Below are 26,068 nucleotides of genomic sequence, written 5' to 3'. Positions count from 1 at the left end.
ATCAAGTTTATCTGAAGTACTTTGCCTGCAAGTACTGTGTGGGGTGTTGTCATCACTTTGGATCACAAATGATGTACACAGTTTGTGTTGCAAAGCTTTTGGAACTGGAAACAATTGGATTCACACACTGATTTCATTTGTTTCTTTGTTTTAAAGCTCTGTGACACAGGAGACCAATTCCACTTGTAAATTTTATTATAGAAGCAAAAAAGTATATATATTGTAGATGGTTTAGGGCTAGGATAATTTTGTATTTATTAGTTTGCAAAAGAAAAAGAAGAAATGATATGGACTTCCCAGGTGGCACAGCAGTTAAGACTCTGTGCTCCCAATGCAGGGGCTCCAGGTTCGATCCCTGGTCAGGGAACTAGATCCCACATGCATGCCGAAACTAAGAGTTCACATGCTGCAACTAAGGAGCCCTTAAGCTTCAACTAAGGAGCCCGCCTGCCACTACCAAGACCCGGCCAAATAAATAAATAGATAAATAAATTTTTTTTCTAAAAAGATGAAATGATAAAAACCATTAAACCTTTACTGTGATGGATTAGAAAGAAGTTTTTTCACTCATGAATGATTTTACCCTATGCCTATGTCATATGGTGTTGATATGACAAGTGCTCAGCTTGTGAAATCACGTAACTGTGATTTAGGGTGTCATGTGTTGGTATAGAGCCACTCTTCAGCTTGCAAATGGGAAGAAAGCTGTGAAGAAGAGTAAATATGATTTCTTCTCACTAAAAGTCATCAGCCCTCTCTTGTTTTTTTGATTTTGTTTTCCCTAAGTTTTATAGTTGTAGATACTGGTAACTACATGTGGATTAAATTTAGTTTGCAATTTCTGCCAAAAACCAAACCAAAACAAAACCCAACCCTTTCATCACTGCATCATTGTCAAATTATGTGGTTTAGTTTTTTTCTCTCTTTTAAAAACAAAAGAAAACACCAAGGTGTGTTTTATTTTCTCAAGAATTCCCAAGCAAGAATGAAATGTGGTCAAACATCATTAATTTTTCCATCAGAAAGATTGTCTCCGAAGTCCTAACATTGATAGTGATTCTTAGGACACGTAGTTACTTTTTTTTTTTTTTCCATGTAGCTACTTTATAGCCTAACCCTCAACAGAGAGCAGTGGGCATGCGTTCCACAGAAAATAAGCCATGGTCATTCCACTATTTGAGGAATTTCTGTTTTTCCACGCAACCTCCATGCCTGATTTCTCCGGTCAGATGAATGTGTCTTTGCCACTGCGGTGCTTGGGCCTATTGTTTTAAATACATCAAAAGATGAACATACAACAAAAACAACTGTCCAGCTAGAGGTTTCTGGGCTATAGGTTTTCAAGGGGAAAAAAGTATTCTTTGGACAAGCCTTGAATAAAGGTCTGAGTTGAATGATCCCAGAAGGAGGAAATTCACTTTGATCGCCCTGAGTCTCGGGTGTGCAGGTGTGGGAAGAGCAGTTACTAGGTGTGTTTCGACTTGTGGTCCTTGACGGCTCCTCACCCGGATCCTTATTACCATCCACACCCTTGTGGTTGCTCTCAGTGACCCTGCCCAGGAGTCCACAGGAACTGCACTCTTCACTGTTAACTGTAGAGTGTCTGCAAGACCCGATCAGGTGGGAGTGGGACCAGAGGGGCAGTTTCCCTGCTGCTCAGAATCTAACATGAACTTTGAGGGAGGGAGAAGTGTTACCAGTTGTATGGCCTCCCTCTCCATTCCATCTAAACACTTTTTTTTTTGAATTATGATAAGCCGCATATGTGAATAACCAGGACCGACCTTAGACAGACAGGATGGTCAGCACTTGTCTCTATCTCACGCTTCTCTTTTCCAGTTAGAACAGAAATTTAAGCAAGAGTGTTGGGGGGTTTTTGAGGATGTTGCTTCTGGGAATTCTCTGCTGGCAGCATGTGGAGGCCGCAGGCTGGAGGTTGGGCAGGGATTGTCCGGAGAGGGAAAGGCAGCCCCTGCTTCCCATGTGGCACTCAAAGATGGACTCTACTAGAGCTAACTCCCACTTAATTAGGGAGGACCCGCGATCTTGGCAAAGAATAAAATAAGAACGTAGATCTTCCCAGAAGGAGTTATGGGAAATCTTCCCTTAAACGTAAGGGTCTAATAAATGTGAGCCTCGCGGGCACATTTCCACTGTTTCTTTTCAAGGCTGGATAGATATAGCACTGTTATACCCTGTAGCACTCATGACTAACGACTACTGCAATTAAAAATACTCTGCAGGGGCCTTCCCTGGAGGTCCAGGGGTTAACATTGCAGGCCTCCGCTGCAGGAGGCCTGGCTACCATCCCTGGCCGGGGAACTAAGATCCCGCATGCCACGTGGTGTGGCCAGAAATATATATATATAATAATATAATAGTAGTAATAACAATAATAATAGTATGCTACAGAGACACAGGTGTCAAAGAAGGCCTAAACCCTAACTCATTACTTCATGAATCACTTCTGTTATATTGAATCGGAATCATGGTCTCTCTTAGGGATCAGAAGTTTTAATAACCTTGACAAGCTGTCTGGGAAAAATCAATGAAATCCTATGTTCTTTTTTTTTTAAATTAATTAATTAATTAATTATTGGCTGTATTCGGTCTTCATTGCTGCGTGCAGGCTTTCTCTAGTTGCAGCGAGCGGGGGCGCCTCTTCGTTGTGGAGCACGGGCTCTAGGCACAGGGCTTCAGTAGTTGTGGCACGTGGGCTCAGTAGTTGTGGTTCAAGGGCTCTAGAGCTCAGTCTCAGTGGTTGTGGCACACGGGCTTAGTTGCTCTGAGGCATGTGGGATCTTCCTGGAGCAGGGATCAAACCCATGTCCCCTGCATTGGCAGGCAGATCCTTAACCACTGCACTACCAGCGAAGTCCCTGAAATCCTATGTTCTTATGAGTAAATTGTGCTCCCACCAAACCCTCCAGATTTGGAATGAAATAGCTGCCAATTTGACTGTGAATTCAATGCAGTAGAATTTTTTTTAATAGAATGAAAAGTACAGTAGATCAGTCATTTGCCTGCATGCCTGCATAATAGCTCTTTCACAGTCTACATGGATTTGGCTTAACCCACCTCTGATCTGCAACGTGTTCTGCTGTGACACCATCTGCCTCTCGATAAGACCCTTCGGTGATGTTGTGTCACTCTGCAACTCCCGACCTTCAAAGAGTTGTAGATTAACCAACTTAGTCTTACCTGTGTCGTGGAACTCTTGGGTTGCATGAACTGGGACCCAGCTCCACCTAAGCAAGACAGAAGAATTTATTATAAAGATACCGGGGTGGCTTTCAACTAAGCAATGCTTCTGGGCTGTGGGATGAACCCAAACAAGTAACGGAAAGATGTCAAAAAGGCAGGCAGACAGCACTTCTTGAGTTGTGTTGGTTTCCTGTCTCCCTCACCAGCATCCAGAGTCTCTGAAGGCTGGGCAAGGACTTTGCTTATTGAGTATTTATTTCTGATTTTGTGAGTTGGTTTCTCCACATCTATATTCCTAGCACCTTAAACAAGTGCTTGGCACATGAGTGAGTTTGTGGGCCACCTTCTTACTTAAATTCGCAGAAGCAGTAGCAACCTTAGAACCTTAACCTTCGTGGGTGGTCTTCTCCAGTTGCTGAAATTTACTGGCTGCCCTGTGGCTTTATCCTCAGCTCGTTGTCAAGGTGCACATGAATGATAACAGCACAAAGTCACTGATGGTGGATGAGCGGCAATTAGCCCGAGACGTTCTAGACAACCTTTTTGAGAAAACCCATTGTGACTGCAACGTGGACTGGTGTCTTTATGAAATATATCCAGAACTACAAATCAGTAAGTCCCACTCCCAGCAATAGCCTGTACTCCAAAAAAACCTGTGAGTTTGCTTTATTATAGGTTTTGGTTTGTTGCGAAGAAGAGTTTGATTCAAGGCTATCAAGACTTCTCCCCATCCATCACTTTCCTTAGGTCAGGTTCAGTGCTTGCCTCTTCATTTTTTGCGGCAAAGAGACTCGGATTGGAGCAGGTGGCCAGACCTTGGGGAATGTAAGCATTATTGCTACTACTTCTCTAGCGGATCCAAAAGGGAAAGAAAGTGACAGGGTGATACTTCTTACCACGTGCTTAGCAAGCTGAGGAGGTGGTGGGAGGACCTGGGTAGCCAACGTCTCTTTAGAGTTTGCTTCTTTAAACTCTAGGGTGATTCTGCCGCGGGCCTCACATCACTGTCCACTCACTCAGTGTCTGACACTTTGTCTAGTGGAAGAGGCTCAGCCCCAAAGAGCAAAGGAGGTTGTTTTTTTTTTTTTAAGCTAAAAACCCATTAAAGAAATACTCTGTTACTTCTCATTCTTAATACCACTCAAAGAACCATTGTCTCCTGCCAGAGCTTGTTGGAATACGGAGTTGCCTGTGGTAGAAGCTTTGGGTACACATCTTTCTGGAGGAAGTGGTCTTTACGGAAATAACCTCTTGAAGTTTTCTTCAACTCTCTGAGTCAAATAGAGAGTTGAAAGCCCTTTAAGGGAAGGTTTAGGGTTAGTTCCGATATTCGTACATTGTTTTTTAGATTTTTAGGGAGTGATGTTTTATACTACTCATCACTTATCTCCAGTTTCAGTCAAAGTTGTTTATCCAATTATTGCCTAGTTGTCCTCCTTCCAGACAGGATGTTGCCTCCATCTCGGGCTATTTAAAATAGTCAAAAATCCTAATATGGAAAAAGAGCAATGGCTGGCCATTATCACTATATTGTAGGTTCATCCGTCATTTTTTTTATGAAAAGTAAGTTGAAGACCTGAGACTGAAGAATACATGTAATAGAGATGTTACAATGTGACATCATGTGAGAATTAGACATTTCTAAACCGATAAGAAGCAAGAAGCATTGTGTTAACTCAATACCAGCTGATTTCTCTGTTAGAAACCTGGATGTCTTGGGTCTGAAAGAATGCTTTTTCTTGTTTCATCAGAAAGGTTTTTTGAAGACCACGAAAATGTTGTTGAAGTCTTATCAGACTGGACAAGAGATACAGAAAATAAACTGCTATTTGTGGAGAAAGAGGAAAGATATGCTGTATTTAAAAACCCCCAGGTAAGATAAGTTGTATATTGTTTAAACCATATAAAATATCCTTTTTTTTAACATCACCTGTGTACTCAGCACATCATTTATTATCTCACAAAATATCACAAATGTATTCCTTTCAAAGAAACACAGACAACTCTTAGGCCATATGTAAACTAAGAGCCCCTTGAAGGATTCAGAGAGAAAATAATCCATTTTGTTTCTTTTGATTCAGCATCCAAAATATTCTTCTCTGCTGACTCATCCTCCTCTTCTGTCCTTATAGCTCTTTGGCTACATCAATCCAATATATGTGATGCACTCTGAGCTGTTAACACTTCATATTTTAAAGATACCCTTTTCTTTGTTGTTCATATTTGGTGCTTATGGATGTTGGCATAAGTCAGGGGAGCACCTGGAAAATATACAACTCTACATATAGTCTACAAAATAAAAAGCATCGTTCTCCATATTGAAAAAACTTCCTCAAATCATGCGTACAAGGATGTCCCAGACTTGTCCCATGGAAGTCTCCAGCCAACTGTCTGCACATGGCGGGCAGGGAAGTTTACTCAGAGAGAGTTATGTTCAGGCACTCACCTGGGAAACCCGTTGGCATTAACCAGATAAAGAATAGAGTAGAAGTGAGCATTCTAGGCAGGGGGTGTGTGAAGATTCTGAGAAGAAAGAAGGAAGTTCACTTAGGTCATTATACGGCTGGACCATGGGGAGGTGGGGGTGGGGATGGAGGACGGCGCGTTCAGATACATTGGTGGAAAAGAAACTGATCGAAATAGCATGTTGGTTAAATTAAACACAGGTCAGAGATGAATGTTTCCAGTCACCAGTCCATGCAATCATGATTCTATGGGATTCGTTTAAAATATAGTTTCAGGCTGTTTACTCAGTTTTTAACGTTTTATGACTTTTATCTTCTCAGAGAACCAGCTTTTAGCTTAATCGATCTTTGCTACCGTTTTCTTCATCTCTGTTTCCTTTATCTCTGCTCCCAGCTTTATGATTTCTTTCCTCCCACTAACTTTGGGGGTTTTTTTGTTCTTCTTTCTCTAGTTGCTTTCCATATAAGGTTAGGTTGTTGATTAGAGATTTTTCTTGTTTCAACATTTTGCTGTTTTTACAAATCCAGTCTCAACCACTCATGCCTGCTTTGCCATATTTCTTTTATATGAAGCTGCATTTTCTTGCCACTGTAGGATTCATTCAACTTTGTGGTCATAATTCAGGATGTTGCAGAGAGGGTGCCCCGCTCTCTGTGGGTGGAAGAGCTCAAGTGTAGGGTTCGTTCTTGCAGAAGAATGACTTACAGAAACAGTGATGGTGAGTGCCTTGCCATCTGCAGAAAGTTATGAGAGGACAGAAGATTCTGGAGCCACTGATAGGGATCCAGGGTATTGTTCATTGCGTTCAGCCTATAGTGTGCTGTGTTCATTCCTACCATCCTGGTACCGGTCAGAGCCAGTGGAGGCCCAGCCCCACTTAGGACTCACCGATGCTGGGACAGGTCCTAGTCTACCTGGCCAGCAGCCGTGGCATCAGGCCATTGATTTACACTCACTTCACCCTCCAGTACTTCACCACAAGCCCCAAAACTTTAGGGACAGATGCCAAACAAGCATAATTGGCTAAGAACGAAATAGAGAGAAAATAAAAAAGCTTGGAAAGTCTGACAAATGGCCCAAAAAGCTTAAAGATGTGCAAAAATTAAGCACTACTCAATACTTAGTGCATCTGAGTAGCTAAGACCTAAAAAATAAGTCGCAGGGGAAGTTTTGAACCAATGTATTGTTTCTGCTGTGATTTTATTCTTGATCAGATTGTTTTTTAACAAAATCATATGGTCCTAGCAAGACCTCCTTTGGACTGGAGGGCAGCGGGAACAAGATGATCAAGGGCTTCGTAGATGGTGTGGAAGACGCGGGGCTTTATGCTGAGGCTTGCAGGGAGCCGTTGAAGGGTGTCGCGTTGGAGGACGATCACTGTGATCGCACAGTGGAGAGTGGATTTGGAGAAAGCAAAAGTGACAGCCTCCCTGTGTTGGAGAGGTGGTGCAGAAGCCCAGAAGGATCAGGTGATGATGGACGGAAGGGTACTGGGAGCGGCTCAGGAGGTGGAGTTTTCCAGTATATGATGATCACTTGGATGCTGGTATAATAAGGAGGCCTAGGAAGAGACACAGAGGATGCTGGTTCCCCACTGGGGAGTTAGGTAGGTCCTGATGCCCTTCTCTTGGGTGGGAAGCACGAGAAGAGAGAGAGGTTGGCATACAAACATGATGAACTAGATTTTAAACATTGCTGAGTTTCTCCTTCTCCTTCAAAAAAAAAAAAAAATCTCATTTCACCCTCCATAAATTCAGCATGAAATTTACACGTTCCCACTTTTGTATTTTCTATCAGATGGGCCATATTTTATCTACAAATGTCACTAAAGACCTGTTTCTGAATTTTGCCTTGGGATGTTTTCCTTTTCTCACAAGATGAGTAGAAATCTTTCCACCTTTGATATCCCCATCTCACCTGTTCTCCGACTCCAAGGTATTTATTTACGAGGAGAAAGAGAATTGACTGGATTCTGGTCACTTTCCCAATATCCGCCCCCCCCCCCCCCCCCAAACTTTCCTTGTGTGAAGGGACTTTCCTCTGTGATTGTAAAGGGAAGCTTCTAGAGATAAACAGTGACAGGAACTGACTTCTATTAAATAGTACTGGTTCTCAGTTCTTAAGATATATCAAACCTAAGAACTTTTTCTTTACTTGCAACATTTATTCCCGGGCCAGAAGCTTTTGTTTCTTCAGTTTTTTCTGGGGTGTCTTTTCCTCCTGCGTAACCTCCTCTTCTGGTTTAGGAACAGTCTTTTCTTTTTCAGTGAGGATCACGTCAGGGTGGCAGGGAGAGCTCGCGTATGGGTTGCTTTGACCGTGAGCTCTGTAAGGCCTGCACCGCGTCCTGAGGCCTTGTTCACCTGGATGTGCTCAGTGACCAGAGAATCTACGTCTAAGCACTTAAGTTCAGCATCACTCTATGCATTTTTGAGCACGTGCAGTAAAAATTCAGCACTCTTTTGGGCCACCGACCCTGCGTCCAGCCCCACTGTTTGGCCTGGGCACTCCTACCGACTCCACCCTTGTAACCACGCTGTGGCATGCATTGCTTCTTTAAAGTGACATCCTTCAGATACTTGGTGGCTTTTCGGATATGCGTACACTTTCTGGCCTGGGCAATTTCACGAGTGTTCTTAAAGTGAACATGAAAATATGAACCTCTTGATTTGCATGATTTTGTGGGGTTTTCTGGGTCAAGTGTGTCGTGAACCGTTTTTAGAGGTCACCTCAGGCCGCTTACCGGAAGAGCTTATTAAGGACTTGTTTTCACGGCAGTTTATAACAAAAGCTACGTGTTATCAGATGCAGAGATAAACTGATGATCCAGGGTAAGAGGGAAATTGCTAGAAACTATTAATAGCTACTGTATGCTGGGCTAGAAGCTTTGTGAGTGTTATCTTTAATCTTTACAGCTGTGAGGTTAAGAAGGATATATTGCTGTTCCTCTTTACAGACGAGAAAAGGGAGATCAAAGATAGAAAAGGAGGCCTTTGTTTGATCTTAAGACTATCACTGGGGACCTTGATGAGTGGTTTCCCTAGGTTGAGTCTTCTGTTCAGATCTCACTAGACTATAGGAAACCTGGAATGAAATTGATAGTGACTGAGGATGTCCTCAGACAAGGTAAATTGGATACAGCTAGCAGGACAATACCACAAATGGAATCAGCTGATTCAGAAGTTTCTACGCGGGTTCAATTTCCTGCAATGACAAGAAACTGATTCCAAGAGACCCAGATCAGAGTACGCTCAAATTTGCTCTTCTGCTCTCTGTCCAAAAGTGGATGCAAAGGCCTGGGCCGGGTTACCATTCCTGGAGAACCGTGTGCCAACAGTTACCTGGTAAGTGGCATCCTCTGTGCCCTCAGGAGACAATGGTGCGCGTTCTCATAGGTCTGCGGGTGTAGATCCCTGGAGTGCTTGAGAGTTCAGATTCTGTCTTTCTCCTTAGAATCTGCATTCATGACTCAAGGTCAGTCTGTTCTTGGCCTTCCCATGGCCTGTTTAATATATAAAATATGGGTTAGTATTTGCAGCTTGACGGAGAAAGAGCTTATGTGGCCCAGAATATCCGTTCTTCTGGAAAATTACTAAACTGCACAAAATTATGTAAAGTTTCAAGCTTAAAATCTCAACACCGAAATCTTTAATGCTTAAAAGGATTCTCTTATAAACTACTTATCTCTGGAGATAGGTCTAGGGAGGAGGCAGTAAAATGAATGCAAAGGGAGGTTTTGAGCTCAAATATTAGAAACGAGTGAGTAAAGATTTGGGAACATAGGTGGTGTGTTTTGCAGGCACAAATGCAAGGTACCATCTCCTCCCATGACTAGAAAAATGATGTCGTTCATCTGTGTCTCAAGTGTCAGCTGCTGACTGTGTGGTTTCAGCAGGCTTTCGGATGACACCTGAATTCAGCGTTCCCATTTGTACGATGTGATATGGCTGCGCTTCCCAACTCACAAGGTTAAATCCAGCATGAAAACCACTTGTGACATTGTAACATTATATATAAAAGTCAAGTGATTTGATGACAACGAAATTCAGCGGTCACCTATAAGAAAAGATGAACTGAAGCATATTAAAATTTTTAAGAGTTTATTTAAACAAAAATTGATTCGAATCAGACAGAACCAAATCAGAAGTCGGTAGGAGCACTCCTCAGCTAAGAACCAGGGGAAGGACAGAGAGAAGGTACAGAAGCCAAGAAAGGAAATTATTTGATTGACTACAGCGTAAAGCCTAGGTGACTGTTTGTGATTAGATGTCCTTAGGTTTCAGTTTTTTATAACCTTGAGGCTCAGATTTTGATTTCCTTACGTAGGCTGTCTCTCAGCCCTGTGGCCTCCTTGTCTAATTAATTTAATGAAAGTTATGTATGATGCAGTGATGGAGAGAAACCAGGTTCTGCAAATTTGTGGACCAAAAGGTGCTTAATTAGGAAGGAATTCCCCCAGGATGACTGGTCTGTACTTTGAGAGGTAATGCAGATTACCCCAATTTTAAATGAGGAAAAGCAAAGTCATGCATTCTCCTCCTGGTTGCTGTTACACCCGCGTCTATTGAATAGCTGCTGATCAGCTCTTTGGGACATCACTGTTTTAGCTTCACTCCCAAGAGGCAGGAACCACGTAGGAGCCTCCCTCGTGAACCTTGATGAGGGTCCAAGACTATCAGTGGTTCTTCAGAGCTGCTGCTGACGTCTGGGTGGGGATCGCTTGGTCGTGAGAAACTGCTCTACCTAGAACTTTCTCAGCGCGATTACTGAAAGGCTGCAGAGGCATCTCATGGAAGCACCACTAGGCTTCTCAGGGGCTGGCACTGTGAATGGAATATTGTAGGGACCACGGCCGCTAGCATCTTTGCCGCAGCCGTCCCTCAGGCTTCTAGCTCCTTCTGGCCCTTTGTCCCTCCACAAGCTATGTCCTTCCCCTCCTTCTCAGTGACCCCCCCCTGCTCCGCTCGTGCATCTCTTCCCACACAGCCCCTTATGGCCGGCCTCAAATGAAGGCTGCCTCTGTGAACGAAGGTCAAACGTCTGTACTTGGAAACCCCCTAGAACAAGTTTGAAAAATGATGTACCACCTCACACATCTGTAAGTTGAGATGCAAAGCATTTCAGAATTTTTCATCACAAGTTTTTTTTTTTTAATTTTTTTACTTTTTATAAATTTATTATTTTATTCTATTTATTGGCTGCGCTTGGTCTTCGTTGCTGCGCAAGGGGCTTTCCCTAGTTGTTAACAAGCTGGGGCTACTCTTCATTGTGGTGCACGGGCTGCTCACTGCGGTGGCTTCTCTTGTTGCGGAGCACAGGCTCTAGGCACATGGGCTTCAATAGTTGCGGCACGTGGGCTCAACAATTGTGGCTCCCGGGCTCTAGAATGCAGGCTCTGTAGTTGTGGCCCCCGGACTTAGTTGCTCTGCGGCATATGGGATCTTCCCGGAGCAGGGCTGGAACCTGTATCCCCTGCATTGGCAGGTGGATTCTTAACCACTGCGCCACCAGGGAAGCCCCCACAAGTTTAAATAGATGCCAAGAATGCAACGTCCAGCACATTATCAACTTTGGCACTTTAATAAGCTCACCAGTGGACCCTAAGTACAGTTCCGCGGCCATCCGATTCACAGCAGCGTCCATTTTTGAAGCACATGAACGAGCTTTTTTCTCACAGACTATTTTTTAGAGCAGTTTTAGGTTCACAGTGTAGGGGAGTGGCGGGTTGGAGGGCAGAGGGGGGACCCTCTAAAGCGTGGGGCCAGGACAGGGGCCCCTTTTGCCCAGGCGGTCCTGCCTCTTTGGGGTGAAGTGAGTTAGGGTAGTAGAACCTCACTATCCTAATTAGAGCAGCTTTGTTGACGAAGCAGCTGAGTTTTTCTTAGTTTCTCAGTCTGGTTGGCGTTAGGAAAGTTCCTCTTCCCAGTGGACTATAATCACAGGGTGGTCTGCTTATCCTAAAGGAGTGCCAGATGTTCAGGTGAACAAATGAAACTCAGCTGTAACCCAAAGAGTTTTGTTTTCTCAGCTGTGCTGACATACAGCCCCCACTGTACAAAGGCTGGGGGGGGGCCCGAAACCAGAAGAGAGGCGTGAGGCCTGAGGTCTGTGTCTGGAGGGGGAGATGCACCCTGGTATTAACATAAGCTGTAGGAGCCCGAAGAATCTCTTTCAGAGAAGGTGTTGGGAAAACAAATTAATGTAAGCTGGCCTGCTTGCTGTATTGCTGTTCATTTCTTTTCTTTTCTTTTTTAAATTTTTATGTATTTTATTTCTTTTTGGCTCATTGGGTCTTCATTGCTGTGTGTGGGCTTCACATTACAGTGGCTTCTCTTGTTGCGGAGGACAGGCTCTAGGTGTGCAGGCTTCAGTCATTGTGGCACTTGGGCTCAGTAGTTGTGGCTCGCAGGCTCTAGAGCGCAGGCTCAGTCAGTAGTTGTGGCGCATGGGCTTAGTTGCTCCGCAGCATGTGGGATCTTCCCGGACCAGGGCTTGAAGCCATGTCCCCTACGGTGGCAGGTGGATTATCTTAACCACTGTGCCACCAGGGAAGTCCCTGTTCTTTTTAGTAACACTTTTATGTTTCTGACTTTAAAATTAATATCAATTTATTGGAAAAAAATTGAAAAGTAGAAGAAAGGAAAATTAAACCATCCATATTCCCGCACTCCCACAATCATCACTGTTGATCTTTCAGTCAATTTCCATCCTCTGTTCTGTTTCTTAACCGAAACTTGGTGGTGGTGGTGGTTTATTTGGTTGCACGAGTGAGGAGCAGAGAGAGAGCCACAGTGTCACGCTTCCCCTCATGTGTAGAAGGGTACCAGCCACTGCAGGAGAACATTACCTCAGGGCATCTCTCCTCCTTTCCAACCTCCCTGTCCTGCCGAGGTTCATCTCTGACCATGCGGTACTAGGCCCAGCTGGAAGGAAAGTCATACAGGCATCACATTTACGGCCCCCAGGAGGGGCTCCTACTTTAAAAGAAAGCCTGGTCTTGACTTGCCTGAGAGCCCCTGACCAGTCAGTATGGGCATGTGTATAGGTCAGGGTTGGAGGCGTGAACACAACCTCAGAATCCCAGTGGCTTCTAGCAGCAGGGATTTCCTCTCTTCGGGGCCTGCAGGTCATCAGGGCCTCTGTCCGTGGCTCCAGAATGTGTGTCAGATCTAGGGAGTTCCACGTGCCTCTTATTGTGCTCGGACCAGCAGCCACCTGGGACACGCTCTCCTCCTGGTGAAAGGCAAGCCTGCGGAGAGTGAATGGACACACACAGCACCGCCTCTCAGGTCCTCTGCTCAGATGGAGGCACTGTCCCTTCCACCCACATTCTGTTGGCCAAAGCAGGTCACGTGGCCGGGACCAACATAAGGGGGCGAGGAAATGAGCTCGGGCCATTCGGGGCTGGGGGCGGCGCGCTGCACAGCCCCTAGATGACAGGCATTGGTGAATTCTGACACAGGGTGGAGGAGGAGGATTGGGGGTGATGACCTGGTCTTCGTCGTGTGTACCCCAGCCCTAGCACCAGGTTGTTCACTGGTGCTCCAAAGATACCCAATGTATTTTTTAATTGACCTGTAGTTAATTTACCATTTTGTGTTAGTTTCAAGTGTACAGCAGAGCGATTCAGTTATACATATACAAATATTCTTTTTCAGGTTCTTTTCCATTATAGGTTTTTACAAAATATTGGGTATAGTTGCCTGTGCTATACAGTAGGTTCTTGTTGTTTACCTATTTTATATATAGTAATATGTGTGTGTTAATCCCAGACTCCTAATTTATCTCCCCCCTAATCCCCCACGACCCCTTTGTTAACCATAAGTTTGTTTTCTATGTCTGTGAATCTATTTCTGTTTCATAAATAAGTTCATTTGTGTCATTATTTTAGATGCCACAAAGAAGTGATACCATATGGTATTTGCCTTTGTCTGTCTTACTTCACTTAATATGGTAGTCTCTAGGTCCATCTATGTTGCTGCAAATGGCATTACTTCATTCTTTTTGTACATGAATAGTATAAACATATATCACATCTTCTTTATCCATTCATCTGTCGATGGACATTTATGTTGCTTCGAAGAGCCCCAATATTTATTTATTTACTTACTTATTTATTTTATCTTTATTGGACTATAATTGCTTTACAGTATTGTGTTAGTTTCTGCTGTACAACAAAGTGAATCAGCTATATGTATACATATATCCCTATATCCCCTCCCTCTTGAGCCTCCTTCCCAACCTCCCTATCCCACCCCTTTAGGTCTTCACAAAGCATCAAGCTGATCTCCCTATGCTCTGTAGTAGCTTCACACTAGCCATCTATTTACATTTGGTAGTGTGTATACATCAATGCTACTCTCTCACTACATCCCAGCTTCCCCTTCCCATCCTCCCCTCCAGCAACCTCAAGTCCGTTCTCTGTGGAAGAACCCCAATATTTAACTACCTCTGGGCCTTTGTACATTCTTTTCCTCCTGCCCCGAATTCTCTCTTTATTCCTTTTTCCCTATCTGAATATAAACATCTTTCAAGGAATAGTTCCAACTTTGACCTCCCCTAGAAAGTCTTCCTTGATCATCTCAGCCCACAGTGAGTTCTTCCTCTCTGAAAACCTATAGAACTTGGCTCCTTTTGCATTTATGCAGTATCTTATATAGCTCCCCATCTATAGGTATATAGCCATCTGCTTATATTTATCTTCTCAGTGTGATAGAAAGATTCCTAAGAACAGTGATATTTTATATGTAAAGGGTACTCACAAATATTTACTCATGGATTGAGAAGCGTTTGATTTACCCTTTATTACAAAAAAGGTGATATTAAAAATGTATTTGCTGTTTCTTTCCTCTCCAGCTACCCTCAAATCTTGCATTTTCAGAAGCTGTGAGAAAAAGGGGCGGGCTGTGGCTGAAAGTTTCATTTCCCAATTTAAAGTTCCCTTATTGTTCAGCTCAGATTGTGCCCAACAAATAAGTAACTTTTGAATTCTGCTGCTTGCTATAGAGCACTCCAAATTCTCACCCAAGAGCAATCAGTCCTTTCTGAGGACTGCGCTGCGTGATATCTAGCTTGGAGTTTCTTTGTGCCTTTTGCATTTTCATTAAAACAAAAGCGCAATATAGCACCATCACTTGGAAGGTGGGGAAAGGGCATTTCGAAGCTGAACAAGTGGGAGGGGTCTCAGAGAAGACACAGTACATCCAGACCCTTCACGACAACATAAAATGAGACCCTTTGTGTTTAGTTTCATGTTTAGAAAGGCTCTCCCTTTATCTGTCCTGCAGAGGGCGACACATGCCCTCCTTTCCCAAATGATGGTGAAACGCACATGCTCTGGAGTCTTCCCCAGGTTCTCTGTCCGTTCTTTCAGCTCATACAGGATCATATTTTTCCAGGGCCCTAAAGCAAGTGTGCTTGCTAGGAACACACTCTGCATTCACTCTCAGGACTAGGTCATCACTTTTTTTTTTTTTTTGTAAAATACACATAACATAGAATTTACCATTTTAATCACTTTTAAGTGTACAGTTCAGTGGTATTAAGTCCATCCACACTGTCATCCTGGGTTCTCTCCTGTGGTATTTAGAGAATTTTAACGCTGAGAAAAATTATGAAAAACTTGAAGCTCTGGCACTGATTGTCCTCGGGCAAATCCCACTTAATCCTTCTGTTTCCTTATCTGTGAAATAGCAATTGGGATGAAATGAAAAGTGTACCTGTAAGGCCTCTGCATGGAGTTCTGGCAGGTGGTACCCACCATCCGCAAGCCAAACACGTAAAATTAGAATCGTTTCCAAATCCTATAATCACACAAATTCACATCACGCTGTCCTTTCAAGTAACACATAAAAGTTTAAGTCTTTTTAAAAACATATTAAAAGATAATCCAATAAGGATTATGGAAGGAGTTGTGCTTGACCTGTTTCCTCTAGTTAAGTTAGCAAGTTGCCAGTTATGCATCCTATTTCTAGATCTCCTAATTCTGCAGATTTTATTTGCCTGCAGTTTGCTTCCTCTCTGTCCTGTACACTCTGTTCTCAAACTCCAGTGTAAGTAAAAATCATCCAGGAAGTGGGCCAGAATGCAGATTCCCAGGCCCCCCGCCCCAAGATTCCAGTTCCGTAGGTTGGGGGCCCAGGAACATGCATTGTGTGCAGCACCAAGGTGGTGTGGGGATCACACTTGGGGAAACGCTCCCATCGTGTAAATAAACATGAGTCTAGACTCAGGAGAGTCCTTAATTTAGTCACTACGCTCCATGAGTAGATGTTCTAGTTTTAATACATTTTTTCAGGCATTGTTTTTTTACAAACTCTGCGTTTCCACATGCAAGTCCTAAATGCTTTAACTGTGGCGGTGGTCACGCCTGCACAATCCACCAACAGATGTTCCAAAGAGATAATCTTGGGAGAGGGCGAGAGCCCTGCCTCGCTGAGTCAGGAGCTGCCGGAATTAGAGTAGGTTTAGTCTCTCTCCCCTTGAACGTCACTGACCTTCAGTTTCAGAGGACGTGTGGTGTGGTGGTGAGAAGCCACACATCAGACACACTCAGCCCTGGCGTTCGTTCGGGCTGCAGCGCCCTGGCTGTTTCACCCTGCTGCGCCTCGGCTTCCTGACCTGTAAAGTGGGGGCCTGTCCCTTACCTCACAGCCTTGCTGGTAGCACTGGGGGTGAGGTGTGCAAAGAGCCTGGTTGAGGATGTGACACGTAATAGGTGCTGCCCCCAGACTGTGAGTGCTTCTAAATGGTGGTCTTCCTTCCCTTTGCTAAGCGGGAAGCCTTTCTGCTTCTCTCTGTCCTTAGCAGTTGTCAAGCAGCAAACCCTGTGTGATGATTGACCCACAATCATGCAGTTTTTAAAACTCAAAATTAGTTGCCAAGGCTTATTAAAAACCCAGACTTCACACTTCTCTGGAGAAGCCAGAATCGCTAGTCCTCAGGGCCTTGGGATCCTACGTGGTGCAGAGGCCTGGGACGTGGGACGCAGGCTCCACCATCCTCCAGTTCTGGGCTCTTCCAAGGGCACTGGGGTCTTCCAGATTCCAGCATTTCGTGTTCTAGACCATGGAACTTAACAACTAAATGACGCTGTATCCTTTGCTAGTGTTTTCTCTCTTTGGCTTGTTTCCTCATTGGCTGTGCGCTCTGGGAGGAAGGGAAGGCATTACTTCCAGCCAGTGGGGCAGTGGTCAGTGCTTGGCAAGCCCCTCCTTAAGCACTTGGCTGGCAGGTCCCCCGTTTACTGCCTCCAGGTGTGTCTCCGCTCTCCAGCAAGACCGCAAGTTCCGTGCAGTGGCCACCATGGTAGTGAACACTTAATGATCTGACCTCTTACTATTTTTTTTTAGAATTTTTACTTGGATAACAAAGGAAAAAAAGAAAGCAAGGAAACAAATGAGAAAATGAATGCGAAGAACAAGGAGTCCTTGCTCGAGGTAAGTTTAATTTTGCAGGTAGAAGAAAAGAGACGGATGTTAACTGTATCTCTTTTTAAATTATTTGCTTCTCAGAACAATGGGCAATTCTGAGACACACTGAAATTTCAACTTAGGGTTTTAAAATCAAATTATTATTAAATTATAGCTTTGTAGGCAATTCAACTGGTTCTTGGAGTCAGCTCTTAAGAAGTTTTGCTTTAGACAATATATTTTACTCTTCGTGAAGCTGGGTTGGTAATTCTTGACTAAAAGACATGAATCCACATAGAACTCATCTCTGACATTCCATATATTTCATTACTTCAGGGCTCCACAGGAGTCAGGCGTGACTTCTTTGCAGTGAATCCTGAGATGCCCTTCCAGCAGCCAGGTGTGGGAGGAAGTATGAGATTGCAGTTAGAGATCTGATCCGAGTATGGCACTGCCTGTTGGTGTTCACGTGTTGTTGGGCGCGTGCAAGAACCTTGCTTTACCCTGTTTCGTATTGAATTATTACAAAGATTGAGGGAGGCAGTAGAAGCACAGTGTGTACAGTACCTGTGTCTGTGATGATCACTACAGGGCTGTGTTCCAGAAGTTCATTTGATGGTTGATTTTTTGAAATTTCTAATAAGTTTGCACATAGCAACTTTGCTAAAAATCACAGCCCTGTTCCCCGCCCCTAATGCAGATGCGGGCCAGATCTCAGGCCACAAACGGGTGTGGGAGCCCCAGACAGATTTTCGTTGTCCCCGACAGGATGTTGACCGTTTCTTGAGTTAGTAGATTTGGGGCTTCTCTTGAAAACTCAGAAGACCTGGTGATACCTGGGTCCACGTTCCCAGCTGGAGCCAACTCACTGATGCTGAAGGGCACCCTCTCCCAGGCCCCAAGGTCTGCCCAGGCCCCTGCACAGGGTTCCAGCCCCACCAGCCTCTCCCGGCCTGTTCCCGATGGAGCAGGCACCATGACCTTGCTGCCCCTCGCTCCCAAGGTCCTGGAGACATGCTACAGGTTCTGGTTCCTGGGACTAAGAGCACAGTGGGTGTTTCCCAAGGAGGCCAACGGTGGCAGTGGGGACATTCTTTCTGCATTTATCAAATTCCAGGTTGAGATGAGGAAAATAAAGCACCAGGCATCCCCAGCAGCAAGGAGATTCAGGTTCTGAGCATCCCCAGCAGCGATGGACATGGACAGACATGGAAGAGGAGGGAGCCGTTTCCTGATACAGCCCTTGGCTGTTAATCAGTGCTTATTGCATCAGCAGCTGTTTGTAAATCAGGGACTCGTTATGGCTCCATTTATACAATTGCCTGAATAGTTCTTATTATAAGACTTCAGCAGTTTTTCAAAAGCCGGATGTGAAAGAAAATGCAAAGCATGTTATGCTGTGAAAAATCAGCATTATCCTGCTTTCGAATTTGGACCCCACATCTGCTTGAAGTTAAGAGATTATTGACAACTGATACCAGCGAAATTGGGGGGGGAAATAGAAACAAAGATATCTCCCAGTTCCACTACATATAATTTTACTTGAAGGATGTGAAATTAAAAGTTATTCTGCTTTTATGAGACTGAATGAAAAGAGGTTGAGAGTTATAAAACACAAAGCCAAAAATAAGTTTGAGTGTTTGAACCGAAAGATAGAATAATATGCAATTTTATTGCACTGCTTTTTAAAAGAAATGTATTAAGAATTTATAATTCTGTGCATGTTTTGATTTTTGGACATCTACACCTAGAAAATGTACTTTGTCACTATCTTTCTCTGATACTACAGTATTAATATTGCCTTCTTCATTTTTTGAGAAGAAACTACCCCCCCAAAAAAGGAAATCTTGCCATTTTTGACAACATGGATAGACCTTGAGGGCTAAGTGAAATAAGTCAGACAGAGAAAGAGAAATACTGTGTGATCTAATCTGTGTGTGGAAGCAAAAAAGAAAAAAACTTGAAACCATAGATACACAGAATAGATTTGGTGCCAGAGGTGGGGGTGGGGGTACATGCAGTGGCTAAAGGGGGTCAAGAGGTACCACCTTCCAGTTATAAAATAAATAAGTCCTGGGGATGTAGTGCACAGCATGGTGACTACAGCTAACAATGCTGTGTTATATATTTGAAAGTTGCTAAGAGAGTAGATCTTAAAAGTTCCCATCACAAGAAAAAAAAATGTGTAACTGCATGGGGTGATACATGTTAACTACACATGTTGTGGTGATCATTTCACAATATATACATACATCAAATCATTAGGTCGTATACCTAAAGCTAATACAATATTCTATGTCAGTTACATCTCAATTTAAAAGCAAATTATGCCAAAAATAAAATATTAGTGTACAAATATTCTATGTATAAAATTAATTATATATTATAATTTTTCTATTTACTATCAGTGAAATAGTAATTTTTTCACTTACGGGTAAAGGAAAACGTTTTCTATTTATCAGCTTACAGTAACAGAAATCAACTTTATGTAATGCTTACTATTACAACATACCAAGATTGTACTCGCAGCCTTCCTTACGAAGTTGGGGCTCTCATTACTCTGATTTTGCAAGTAAAGGCACTGAGGTTGTGTCACTTGCTCAGGGTCCCTGAGCTGAGTGATCAGGTCTAACTCAAGAGCTGAGACTCAGCCATCATGTTCTTCCTCTCTTTCAGCAAATGGTAAGCAGTGTCAGTGTACGCATTCAGTTGGAGCTGTAGACAAAATGATCTTTAGCTTGAAGGCTCGTTTGCCACAGTTTGCTTAAATGTGACAAAAATATGTGTTTTATCTTGCATGGGTTTTATCTCATCGGAATCTCAATTTCAGGAGAGTTTCTGCGGAACATCCATCATTGTGCCAGAAATAGAGGGAGCTCTTTATTTGAAAGAAGATGGGAAGAAATCCTGGAAAAGGCGCTATTTTCTTTTACGAGCTTCTGGAATTTATTATGTCCCCAAAGGGAAGACCAAGGTCAGAAAGAAAAAAAAAATACACTTTTGCAAAAAAGGCATTTCATGAAATTGAAACTAAAGAAATCCTCAAGTAGTCATTTAAATACACTCTTTTGTTGCAAGATTCATGTCACTACCGTGTTTATACAGATAACATATCCTATTTGTACAAAATTACAGAAATTCTTCTGAACCTTTCCACTGCTCTCTCTTGAAGGTGAAGAATTCTATCTACTTTAAAGTCAAGTTTCAGCAATTATGGCTGAAGCACTCTTCTGGAGATTAATTTGTTTCTTTACATATCGATTTTAGAGGACTTTCCCCCCCTTTTTACTCTGTTGTTCTGTAGTCATTATAGTAAAACTTCTTTTATCTAGAATCATAGAGGTATTAGAAGTCTTGATAGATTTTCATTTCGATTTTAGCCTTTGTAACTTGAATATTTAAATTGTTCTCTGAAGTATGCTATATGCATTTCCCTGCCTAATTTAGCAGAGTATCTTAGCTATCATTTCACTTGTACTTGGTGATTTGGGATTATTGCCTCAAATCTACAAGCACATAGTAAATTTGACGTCTTTGAAATGTACTTTTAACTCTCATTCTGACTCTTAGCTTTTTCTATGACCTATCGTAGAGGATGGCCTTTCCATCTTTTGCTCACCTTTGAAAAGCTGTAGGCTGTCTCTCTTTCTATATCTGGAGTAAGCCAAAGCATTTTGCCCTCACTGCTGCATCCAGGGCATCACCCAATGGCATGGTTTCAAATTCCAGGCAGCTTCCAATAAGGCTTGACTCACAGTCCTTTGCAGGTGAAGTCTTGGTGGCTATCTGGGGCTGTTCCCACTAGTTAGAAGACTGTTATCTCTGTGGAATGCAGGAGAGATTATGGGAAACTCTTGGTCCAGAGCAGCTGCCGCTCCTCTTTTGTCTCAGTCTTAGAACTCATACTTTCCAATCTGAGCTATCGTCATTCCAGCCCCACACACTGGGGACATAACAGTTGACCCATGAAAATCATTTGTTTTATTTTAGAAATGTTATGTCTTTGGCATTTACATATAAATAAGACATATAAATAAGCCTATCACAAACAAGACACTTAGTGACAAAAATTAGAAGTGTTCACATTGGAATTGGACAGGGGTCCTTTCTGTCTCTGCCCCCATTAACACTGGCATGGAGGAATTAGCCAGGAAGTCAAGAAAAAGAATAACAAGTACAATTATTGGAAAAGAAGAGGCAAAACTCTCTTTATTCACGGTTGACATGATTGTCCACCAGACCACATAAGACACTCAACTGAAAAACATAATAATTTGGTCCCAGTGGATCAAACACATTTACCAAATAAGAAATTGTTTTCCTTTATACAAAAAATATGCAAATTAAATATAATGCAAAAGGTTCCATGCATTGAAAGAACGAAAAAAAAAAATACACAATACCTAACAATGAACAAGAAAGGTTCAAGATTTTATATGGCACAAAATAGAAAATTTAATAAAGAAAATGAGTTAGAACTGAATAAATAGAAATGTACAACGTTGCTAGATGAAAAAATATTAATTCTCCCCCAATTGTTCTATATATTCAGTTCCAAGAAAAAAATTTCAATGGTTCAAAACCTGATTCTAAAATTCATCAGAAAGAGAAACTGTTCCAAAATGGACACACACAAAAATTATAAAGAACATTAGGGTAGAACCCCACCTCCCAGATATTGAAACATTAGACCAAAACAGTACAGGAAGAGAAAACAGATAAACAGAGAGCCATCTAATAGAAGAGAAATTCAAGTGGGCATTTTATAGCAGTGGGGAAAGAATGTGGTACTCAATAAATAGCATTGAAATAGTTGTATATCCATTTGGAAAAAAATAGCTTCCTGCCTCATACCATGTTCTAATTTAATCTTTGATTAAATATATTTGGAAAAAATTACAGAATATTAGGAGAAAATATGTCAGTATTCTCATAATTTGGCAGTGGGGGAGCCTTCTTAAACAAGACAAAAAATTCAAAATTATAACAGAAAATTGACAGATTTGACTGTATAAATTGACGGATTTGTTATGTTTTATGTCTTTATGGCCAGAGATACCAAACAAGAATTTAAAGACTAGCTCTAGCATCAGAGAGTACATTTGCAGCGTGTATAACCAAGTATGAATATCTATGAAACATAAAGACTTCAACAACTCATTAAGAAAAAGATGAAGATACAGAAAAACTGCAAAGGTTATTAAATGAGAATTCACAGAAAAAGAAATATCAATAGCCAGTAAATAATTAAAAAATTGCTCTGTCTTACTAGTAATCAGGAAAATGTAAATGAAATAAGTGAAATTTTTCCTCTTGTGAGGTGGATAAAATTAACAATATTGATAATATGCAAATTTCTCCAGGAGTGGGTAAGAAAAATGGGTACTCTTATGCCCGGAAGGTTGCAGTGTAAGCTGGTACAGCCAAATCAGGGAACGGTTTAGCAAGATCTGTGCAAATATATAAGGGAATACCCCTTTCAAGCCTGGCTCTGTGTTTGGCGATCTACCCCACAGAAACATTTGCTCATGTACTCAGTATATTTTGTAATAGCAAAATATTGAAATAACCTCTAGTCATCTATAGTAGGACAGTGTGGAAAAAATAGTTACGTCTATACAGTGTAATGTTACACAGCTATACAATGAATGTAATGTATCCTTTCATACATCCTGACATAGAAAGACCCCAAGGCATAATGTTAAGAAAAAGGACAAAGTCATGGAAAAATATTTTGAGTAAAATCTCGTTTATATTTTAAAAATTGTACATGTATATGTAGCTATGTAGGTATGTCTGCACATACATAGGTATATAAATGTATCCCCCAAAACATTTGAAAGAGTGTCTTCTCTGGAGAAGAGGATGAAATTAGAAAAAAGAGTGATGAAGATTTTCGTTTTACTATATATAACATAATTTATTTTAAAAATTATTATGAATATGTTTTATTTTTCTAATTATAAAAACTAAAACTTTGAAAATCCAGACGAAAATATCTTACAAGAAAAAAATGTATTACCATATAAAAAGGAATAATCGTGCATTGAGATGTAGCACTTCTACCTTTTATTTTTGATTCACTAACTCGGTAGAGAATTACAGAATGGGGGGGGGAGGTAATAGAACGAATTTGTAATTGAAGTGTAACCAAATATGTAGATTAGAGATTGCGGTCTTCACAATGTATATTGTGTAGAGGAGAGGGTTCTGTTTCCATAGCAACACCCCCAGCCCTAAAGAGAAGGCATGAAAAGAATCTTTTCTCTTCAGGAAGAAGTGCATGAAGTCTGTGCTAATTTTCTGAGCGTCAAATTTACCTCTCATCATTCATCCTGAAGGGGACTTTTTTCTAAATGCTCAATCATGAAATCCATCACTGACTTAGAATGGTAAAAGCCAAAATGAAATATCTGATGAGGTGTTCGGTCACCTTGTCTGGACCACATCAGTAATGATGTCTCAAAGTCAGCCAGTCATCTCTGGGAGTCCACCTGCAGGTGCTAGCAGAGCAGTGGCATCTTCCACTCCTCTTGTGGCCGAAATTCTGTATTTTCCTACTAAAATGTAAGCCTTCATTGTGCCATGAAGAACAACCTTGGGAAGATATTACCTGTCAACTAGTTTGAGGTTATTTTTTCTTTTCTTTCAGACATCTCGAGATCTGGCATGTTTTATACAGTTTGAAAATGTCAACATTTACTATGGGATTCAGTATAAAATGAAATACAAAGCACCCACTGACTACTGCTTTGTTTTAAAGGTAGGTTTAAGAAGTCCTTACTTTATCTATAAGCAATTTAAATTAATATTTCCTTTTAAGAAAAAAAAATGTTAAATGTTATGTAACTACAAGTATAACATAATAAGCTTTTTATTGTAAACCAAAATAGGAAAGGGGGAAGCATTTCTACCCATTCAGATCATTTCCCCCAAAACCTGTTATCTGAGTCTAAAACTTTCCAGTCAGTCTGTCTGGATTTCTTCATCACTTTATGAAAAACAAAGCTCTATATTTTGAACAAATTTTAGTTACGGTTTTATTGACAAAACGATCAATTTTTCAGTGCTTTTCTTTTCAGGCTCTTATTCCATTGTAAGACATTTTTAGAAATGCGGAAGTTGATAAGATTTTCTAGAAAAATATAGAAGAAACAAAAAAATAGGAAAATATATCTTTTTCTAAAAACAGTGTTAGTGGGTCCTGAAACTTTTTAAGGTGCATATTATCAAAAGGCAGTATGTACACTCAGGTGTCTGGGAAGGTTGACATTAGCGCCATATTTTGGAAGATTGGACAGAAGTAACTTTTATCTGCCAGATGTAACAACTGACTCCTAGAAATGGATTCAAGGAATTTATGCAGCTGTTCTGGCCATGCCATTGCCTCCAACACCACGAACGGCTTTCCCTTCACAGCCTCACACCAGAGAGCGCGGACTATCCCATTCCCTTTGGCCCGGGTGCAAGGCTGTGTGCAGAATTGTTTTCCTTTCCTCCAGATGTGCTTTATTTTGTACTGTCTTTTTATTGAAGTATAGTTGCTGTGCAATGTTATATAAGTGACAGGTGTACAGTATAGCGATTCACAATGTTTAAAGGTTACACTCCATTTACAGTTATTATAAAATGTTGGCTCTATTCCCCGTGTTGTACAGTACATCCTTGTAGCGTAGTTTACACCTGATGGTTTGTACCTCTTATGCCAATATTGCCCCTCCCAGAAGTCCCCCAGAATTTCTCCTTTCTGAGAGCCAGGCTTCCTCCGTCTGCATCTGGGGTGGAAGTCTGTGGAGCAGGTGTTAACGAGACCAGGTTCCCGGTGAGGTTCCTTTGTATGTCGGTCACCCCCCCCGCCCCGGGAGACCCCCACGGCATGTTTCTGGAAACGTCCCCATCTGGACTCCATGTGTGCACACGTCCTCCTGGCAGAGCTGTCCCCTCTCCCGAGGAAGTGGATCATTCTACCCATCGTTTTCACAAATGAAGGACAACACGGACATTTATGTTCGCAGCAGACGTATTCTCTGTCAAGGACCCCGTCACTGGAGATGGTCGCGAACCTACGCCATCGTTCCAGAGGCGCCCACGCTCGTGTGCCCTTGTCACACCCCTGTTACTGCAGGAGTTGGGTACCGGCTCGACCCACCCATCCCCCAAACCCGGATGGAGCGCAGGCGGCCTGGGCATCCCCTCCTACTGCTCCCATTGGTCTTTTAAAAGTGCAGCAGTTGAAAGGAGATGCCTTTTGTTTTCTTTTTTAATTAAACTGTATTTTGAGGATTGTACATTCATACGCAACTGTAAGAAATACCACAGAGATCCCAGGTGTCACTTACCCCCCTTCTTCCAATAGTAACATCTGGCAAAACCGTGGTACCATGTCATAACCAGGATGTTGACATTGGTCCAGCCAAGATCCAGGGCATTCCCGTCGCCACAAGGCACCCTCCTTTATAACCACATCCACTTCCCTCCTGTTCCCATGCCCTTCTTACCTAACCCCCTGGCCACCACTAAGCTGTTCTCATTTCTCTGCCTTTGTCTGAAAATGAGTTTTCTTAATGAAGGAAAGAACAAAAAGAACACGAGACATGTTGCACATGTAATGCAATGATTTAAGCACTTTCCATATATTAACTCGCTTAATCCCTTTATCGGCCTTATGAGGTGAGAGCCACAAGTCTCCGTGGATTGTGGATGTGAAACCTGAGCACAGAGACTCCCGGCCAGCAAGTGGCTGAGCCAGGATGAGCAGCTGGAGGGGGGTGGGGGTGGGGGGAGCCCAGGGGCCCTGCTCTCAGACACCGTTTGCTAGGATACAGAATCTCTTCTCTGCCTCCCCCAGCCCCAGCCCCAGCCCCAGCCACCTTGAACCGTGTCTTCGTTGTGTTTCTCGCTGCCCCCATGGCCCTTGTTTGCAGTCCTGAGACCCTGAGAAATTATCCAAACGGAGGGCCTCCTTCACCCACTGACGTCCCCGCTGT

At 42.5% G+C, this 26,068-nt stretch overlaps 1 protein-coding gene across 3 annotated transcripts in view; it reads left to right on the top strand.

The window, feature by feature from the left end:
- Positions 1–26,068, top strand: part of APBB1IP (amyloid beta precursor protein binding family B member 1 interacting protein) — a 101,845-nt gene that overhangs the window by 56,330 nt on the left and 19,447 nt on the right. For all 3 annotated transcript variants that reach the window (XM_057733312.1, XM_057733313.1, XM_057733311.1), the window contains 5 exons: positions 3,657–3,816; positions 4,956–5,077; positions 17,022–17,108; positions 19,912–20,055; positions 23,734–23,844. In XM_057733312.1, the coding sequence (XP_057589295.1) occupies positions 3,657–3,816; positions 4,956–5,077; positions 17,022–17,108; positions 19,912–20,055; positions 23,734–23,844 (624 nt within the window). The remainder of the gene's footprint in view (positions 1–3,656; positions 3,817–4,955; positions 5,078–17,021; positions 17,109–19,911; positions 20,056–23,733; positions 23,845–26,068) is intronic.

Source organism: Hippopotamus amphibius, chromosome 4 (assembly GCF_030028045.1).
Source record: "Hippopotamus amphibius kiboko isolate mHipAmp2 chromosome 4, mHipAmp2.hap2, whole genome shotgun sequence".
In the NCBI taxonomy this organism is placed as follows: Eukaryota; Metazoa; Chordata; class Mammalia; order Artiodactyla; family Hippopotamidae; genus Hippopotamus; species Hippopotamus amphibius.
Note: the sequence above shows the minus strand (reverse complement) of the source record. Positions and strands in the feature narration are given on the sequence as shown.